At 47.9% G+C, this 7,498-nt stretch overlaps 1 protein-coding gene across 4 annotated transcripts in view; it reads left to right on the forward strand.

Moving 5' to 3' along the window:
• Window positions 1–6,537, forward strand: part of SYT12 (synaptotagmin 12) — a 307,494-nt gene extending 300,957 nt beyond the window's left edge. For all 4 annotated transcript variants that reach the window (XM_063944347.1, XM_063944345.1, XM_063944346.1 and 1 more), the window contains one exon: window positions 3,468–6,537. In XM_063944347.1, coding sequence (XP_063800417.1) covers window positions 3,468–3,641 — 174 coding nt within the window. In that variant the 3' untranslated portion in view covers window positions 3,642–6,537. The remainder of the gene's footprint in view (window positions 1–3,467) is intronic.
• Window positions 6,538–7,498: the final 961 nt, after the last annotated feature.

Genomic DNA, 7,498 nt, shown 5'->3' on the forward strand with positions numbered 1-7,498 from the left:
CACTGACACTTTTCCTGGTTTTAGGAGGTTCCTGACTAGCTCGGATAACTCCCTGGCTTTCTCCTCCGGGAGAAACACCTTTTTCTGGACTGTGTCCAGAATCATCCCTAGGAACAGCAGACGTGTCGTCGGAAACAACTGCGGTTTTGGAATATTTAGAATCCACCCGTGCTGTCGTAGAACTACTTGAGATAGTGCTACTCCGACCTCCAACTGTTCTCTGGACCTTGCTTATCAGGAGGTCGTCCATTTTCTTCGAAGAAGAATCATCATTTCGGGCATTACCTTGGTAAAGACCGGGAGTGCCGTGGACAATCCAAACGGCAGCGTCTGAAACTGATAGTGACAGTTCTGTACCACGAACCTGAGATACCCTTGGTGAGAAGGGCAATTTTGGACATGGAGGTAAGCATCCCTGATGTCCCGGGACACCATATAGTCCCCTTCTTCCTGGTTCGCTATCACTGCTCTGAGTGACTCCATCTTGATTTGAACCTTTGTAAGTGTTCAAATATTTCAGATTTAGAATAGGTCTCACCGAGCCTTCTGGTTTCAGTACCACAATATAGTGTGGAATAATACCCCTTTCCTTGTTGTAGGAGGGGTACTTTGATTATCACCTGCTGGGAATACAGCTTGTGAATTGTTTCCAATACTGGCTCCCTGTCGGAGGGAGACGTTGGTAAAGCAGACTTCAGGAACCTGCGAGGGGAAACGTCTCGACTTTCCAATCTGTACCCCTGGGATACTACTTGTAGGATCCAGGGGTCCTGTACGGCTCCAGCGTCATGCTGAGAACTTGGCAGAAGCGGTGGAAGGCTTCTGTTCCTGGGAATGGGCTGCCTGCTGCAGTCTTCTTCCCTTTCCTCTATCCCTGGGCAGATATGCTTATGGGGACGAAAGGACTGAGGCTGAAAAGACGGTGTCTTTTTCTGCATAGATGTGACTTAGGGTAAAAACGGTGGATTTCCCAGCAGTTGCCGTGGCCACCAGGTCTGATGGACCGACCCCAAATAACTCCTCCCCTTTATACGGCAATACATCTTTGTGCCGTTTGGAATCTGCATCACCTGACCACTGTCGTGTCCATAAACATCTTTTGGCAGATATGGACATCGCACTTACTCTTGATGCCAGAGTGCAAATATCCCTCTGTGCATCTCGCATATATAGAAATGCATTCTTTAAATGCTCTATAGTAAATAAAATACTGTCCCTGTCAAGGGTATCAATATTTTCAGTCAGGGAATCCGACCAAGCCACCCCCGCGCTGCACATCCAGGCTGAGGCGATCGCTGGTCGCAGTATAACACCAGTATGTGTGTATATACTTTTTAGGATATTTTCCAGCCTCCTATCAGCTGGCTCCTTGAGGGCGGCCGTATCTGGAGACGGTACCGCCACTTGTTTTGATAAGCGTGTGAGCGCCTTATCCACCCTAAGGGGTGTTTCCCAACGCGCCCTAACTTCTGGCGGGAAAGGGTATACCGCCAATAATTTTCTATCGGGGGAACCCCGCGCCTCATCACACACTTCATTTAATTTATCTGATTCAGGAAAAACTATAGGTAGTTTTTCCACACCCCACATAATACCCTTTTTTGTGGTACTTGTAGTATCAGAAATATGTAACACCTCCTTCATTGCCCTTAACAAGTAACGTGTGGCCCTAAAGGAAAAAACGTTTGTTTCTTCACCGTCGACACTGGAGTCAGTGTCCGTGTCTGTGTCTGTGTCGACCGACTGAGGTAAAATGGGCATTATAACGTCCCTGACGGTGTTTTAGACGCCTGGACAGATACTAATATGTTTGCCGGCCGTCTCATGTCGTCAATCGACTTGCAGCGTGTTGACATTATTACGTAATTCCTTAAATAAGCCATCTATTCCGGTGTCGACTCCCTAGGGAGTGACATCACCATTACAGGCAATTTGCTCCGCCTCCCAACATCGTCCTCATACATGTCGACACACACGTACCGACACACAGCACACACACAGGGAATGCTCTGATAGAGGACAGGACCCACTAGCCCTTTGGGGAGACAGAGGGAGAGTTTGCCAGCACACATCAAAAACGCTATAATTATACAGGGACAACCTTTATATAAGTGCTTTTCCCTTATAGCATTTTAATATATGTAGTCATATCGCCAAATCAGTGCCCCCCCTCTCTGTTTTAACCCTGTTTCTGTAGTGCAGTGCAGGGGAGAGCCTGGGAGCCTTCCCACCAGCATTTCTGTGAGGGAAAATGGCGCTGTGTGCTGTGGAGAATAGGCCCCGCCCCCTTTTCGGCGGGCTTCTTCTCCCGTTTTTCTGAGACCTGGCAGGGGTTAAATACATCCATATAGCCCCCAGGGGCTATATGTGATGTATTTTTAGCCATAAAAAAGGTATTATACATTGCTGCCCAGGGCGCCCCCCCAGCGCCCTGCGCCCTCCGTGACCGCTGTGTGAAGTGTGCTGACAACAATGGCGCACAGCTGCAGTGCTGTGCGCTACCTCAGGAAGACTGAAAAGTCTTCTGCCGCCTGCTTCTGGACCTCTTCCATCTTCGGCATCTGCAAGGGGGGTCGGCGGCGCGGCTCCGGGACGAACCCCAGGGTGAGACCTGTGTTCCGACTCCCTCTGGAGCTAATGGTGTCCAGTAGCCTAAGAAGCCAATCCATCCTGCACGCAGGTGAGTTCACTTCTCTCCCCTAAGTCCCTCGATGCAGTGAGCCTGTTGCCAGCAGGACTCACTGAAAATAAAAAACCTAAAAACTTTTTCTAAGCAGCTCTTTAGGAGAGCCACCTAGATTGCACCCTGCTCGGACGGGCACAAAAACCTAACTGAGGCTTGGAGGAGGGTCATAGGGGGAGGAGCCAGTGCACACCACCTGATCCTAAAGCTTTATTTTTGTGCCCTGTCTCCTGCGGAGCCGCTAATCCCCATGGTCCTGACGGAGTCCCCAGCATCCACTAGGACGTTAGAGAAATAAACCTTAAGTTTTGTGTCCAACTGATACATACTTGCCTACTCTCCCGGAATGGCCGGGAGGCTCCCGAAAATCGGGTGACCCTCCCGGCCCCCCGGAAGAGCAGGCAAGTCTCCCGATTTGCGGGGTCCCCCCTGCCCGTCCGCCCACTTAGTGTGTAAAGTGGGCGGTCCGGGCAGTCGCTGACGCGATTCTTGCTGAATCACGTCATCATAGCCACGCCCCCTGCAGTGTAATGCCGGTGATCGCGGCATTACAGGGTGGGGGCGGGGCTTAAAGGAGGCATCACTGTGACCCCCGCCCTTGCTCCGCCCCCATCCCGCCCTTGCTCCGCCCCTGTCCCGCCTCCGGCCACCCCCTCCTTTACAGCACAGCCTCCCCTGTCCGCCCGCTGAGCCGACCTGGCTGCTCTCTCCCGCAGAGAGCAGCCAGAATATCGGTAAGTATGAACTGATAACTGTACAGTGTGATAATTTGCTGTCATTCCAGGACCTGTCTCTGAGGATTACAGTGGCAGAATGCGGTGATGATGGGAGAGCTGAGAACATCGGACATGTGATCATCGGGCCAGCAGTCAGCGGGCCAGGTGTGACTCACTGGAATCAAATGTTAGCTACCCTAAGAAAACCTGTGTCCATGTGGCACCAATTACGTCAAAACTAAGAGACTCTGCACCCCGTTATATGTCACCAAGTGCAAATAACCTTAAGACTGGGGAGCAATAACACCAATCTTGTAAAACATTAATGAACAAATATATTTTGTGTACATATTTTGCATGGGACCTTGAAGCTCTAACTATCATAGTTCAAGCAGTAAGTTATGGTAAAACTGCTGTTTTCATTATTTGTTTTGTGACTTTTTTTGTTTCCTAAGATGATTTAAAAAATCAAGCTGTATATTGCAGAGAGAAATGATAACGCATTGAGATTTATCACCAAATGGTGCTTTGCTTTACACAATATAATAACAGTTATAAAATATTTCTATTTTAACGACAGAGAGGTATAATCTTAATAGTAACTTAGGGGTGTAACTAGGATTACAGCCACCCCTGGCCAAAGCCATAATCACGTGTAGTAACTAAATAAAATAAACTACTGTACTTACTGCTATAAGATGTGAACTATAAGGACAAGTAAATCCAAAAAGTGACATTTACATTGTACATCTCTGTGAAGCATACAGCTGCCTATTCACTGTCAGAATTTTTTTTTTGGGCCAATGGCCCTCATTCCGAGTTGTTCGCTCGTTGCCGATTTTCGCTATGCTGCGATTTGTTGCTAATTGCGCATGCGCAAGGCACGCAGGGCGCATGTGCTTAGTTATTTAACTAAAAACTTAGCAGTTTTGCTGTGGATCCTGCGGCGCTTTTCAGTCGCACTGCTGATCGGTGAGTGATTGACAGGAAAGGGGCGTTTCTGGGAGGTAACTGAGCGTTTTCCGGGAGTGTGCTAAAAAATGCAGGCGTGTCAGGGAAAAACGCGGGAGTGTCTGGAAAAACGGGGGAGTGGCTGGCCAAACGCAGGGCGTGTTTGTGACATCAAACCGGGAACTAAACGGACTGAGCTGATCGCAATCTGTGAGAAGGTCTGGAGCTAATCAGAAACTGCAGGGAATTATTTAGTAGCAATTCTGCTAATCTTTCGTTCGCTATTCTGCTAAGCTAAGATACACTCCCAGAGGGCGGCGGCCTAGCATGTGCAATGCTGCTAAAAGCAGCTAGCGAGCGAACAACTCGGAATGAGGGCCAATGACCAGTATTTACCAAGTGTGGTCTATCAGCAACCACACTGGGTAAATACTGGTCATTGGCCCAATTTTTGTCTGTCCTAATTAAAATCTAATCTTACCAGCTATTCTTTGGGATTAATGAACACATAATACCCCTTTCACGTTGACAAAAATAACCCGGGTTATAGCACGTGAATGCGCAGTAACCCAGGTTTTTGTGCAGTGTGAAAGGGGCCAGGAGAAATATCCCGGGTCGTGCAACACGGCATTTCAACACGCATTTAATGCAGGGTTAAACACGGGTCAGATCCGGGATCCTGTGCGGTGTAAACAGATTGCCAGCTCGATGCGACTCGCTACCCGTTCACTTTATAGGAGCAGGCGGTGCTTGGAGATCACGTATGTGATGCAGTGATGTCATCGACACGGCAATATGTCGTGTCAGGGCCGCCAGTCTGAAAAGGGTCTCAAGCGAGTCTCACGCAGGAAGGACCCGTGTAGAAGTTCTAGGTAGAACCCGCTAACCGCGATGTGAAAGTGGTATAAGTTTATGGCCATGTCTTACATGAATATAATTAGCTGTTCAGTCCGTGCTTGCTTGGATAACTATGGGGGTCAATTCGAGTTGATCGTAGATTTTGCAGGGCTACAATTATGACAATAGACATGCGGGGAGACGCCCAGCACAGGGCTATCCCGCCCCACATGTCAGTGCCGGCCCCTTCCCCCACAGAAGTGCAAAAGCATCGCACAGCGGCGATGCTTTTGCACTTTAGGAGTAGCTCCCGGCCAGCGCAGCTTTAGCGTGCTGGCCGGGAGCTACTTGTCGCTCTCCGGCCTGCAGCGGCTGCGTGTGACGTCACACAGCCGCCGCGGCCTGCCCCCCCAACGGTCCAGCCACGAATGCTTTGGCAAGACTGCGCCCCCTAAACGGCGGCTTAACGCCGCTGTCCAGCCCCCTCCCGCACAGCGACCGCCTCTGCCTCAGAGGCGATCACTAGGCAACGACGGCCTTCGGTCGTCTGGCATGCTCCGGCGCATGCACAGTTCCGACCCGATCGCTGCGCTGCAATAAACTGCAGCGAGGGATCGGGTCGGAATGACCCCCTAAGTTCTGTGTACTGACTTCTTATCCAAAGTGATGCAAGACAGAGAGACTCCACCTCACTAAACAGTCTGATTTAGCTATGTGTGAAGAAGTCAATGGATAACTCTGTGTAGGTATACTGTACACTGTACATGCAATATAAGCCTTGATATTTTTGTATACTGCTGCTGTGACAGGGAAGGCTAGGATAACAGTCTATTGTAAAGATGGATTCAATGTTTACAATAAAAAAATTATACCTTAACTTGCAGACAATGAAATACTGGAAAAGTGAAATATTTGGTTCTATAAATAATTCACATGGCAGTCATCATTGTTAGAATAAACCGTTGCTTTTTAACCATAGTATCTAGTACTCAATAACATAAGTTTATTATGAATCAACGGACCTTAGAACGTATTAGTATTATCCCTTAGAATGGGATTTTGATGTTGAGGGAATTTGTTCTATCTTATTAGATCTGAAACCAATGTATTATTTTGGTGTGAATAATATTTGTGCCGCCACCATACATCAGGAGAAACTTGGCACAGAGCATTGATGTTTTTCATAAACTACACATTTGCACCTTAATCTATTTTTCTATGAGACTTTACACGTATTGTTAACTTTACATATAAAATATTTAATATGCATTTAATGGTTCACAGCGTTATTATTGCTATTGACAATGTTACAGTATGTTAAAGCAAGAACATAATAAAAAATGAAATCTGTATCTCGTTTTTTGACTTGATGATCTTCCTCTTTAGTATATTGTGGTCTGTGACGAAGTGTAAGTTACTGGTTTAGGGGTATATTCAATTGCTGTCGGAAACTGTTGTCTTGTTGGAAAGACAGCAGTTTCCTACAGGTTTAGGTCGGAAGGGGTTCCGACCTATTCATTGCCGGCTGTTTTCCCCCCCCGACATGTCGGGTATTCCCGACTTGTCGGAAAACACGTGGATTGTCAGATTAGCCGCAGATTCACATGTTCCGTGGCCAAATGCAACAGGTTTTGGCGCCGGTTCCGACAATGACAATCCAATTTTTTTTTTAAAGTCGGATTGACATTGTCGGAACCGGGGAGATGAGACGGGGGAGCGGGGACACGTCATGACGACGAGCATGTGACGGGGACCATGTGAGGAGAGGAGCGGGGACTCGTGAGTAGTGGAGCATGGACGGGTGAGGAGAGGAGCGGAAACAGCAGCAGCACGGATGGACACCGGCATTCAGCATAGAGGACCTGCCTGCCAGACGTGACAGCATGGGGTTTGAGCAGCCTCTGCCTCTCCAGGTACTTGTGACAGTTGTTGGGAGCGGCCAAATCCGACAGTCGGATTTGGCCGCTCATTGAATTCTGACCTGTTGGATCCTTTCTGTCGGAAAGGATCCGACAGGTATTGAATACACCCCTTAATCTCACATGTATTATCTTTTATTTATGTTCTTTTTGTGTGTTCTGAAGGTAGAAACAACACCAGTGATCCTTGCGGGTCACACAAAAATAGACTAAAACATACTGAAGAGGGGGAAGTTTTACATTTTTCAGTTTAGTTGCTTCCACAGTTATAGGGCTCATAAACACACGGGCATTGACAAGAATGCCTCTTTTAAACTAAAGGTGCATACACATGGTGCGATTTTCCTTGCATTATGAACTATATAGTCCATATCGCAGGAAAATATAGTGCA

Source organism: Pseudophryne corroboree, chromosome 11 (genome assembly GCF_028390025.1).
Source record: "Pseudophryne corroboree isolate aPseCor3 chromosome 11, aPseCor3.hap2, whole genome shotgun sequence".
Taxonomy (NCBI): Eukaryota; Metazoa; Chordata; class Amphibia; order Anura; family Myobatrachidae; genus Pseudophryne; species Pseudophryne corroboree.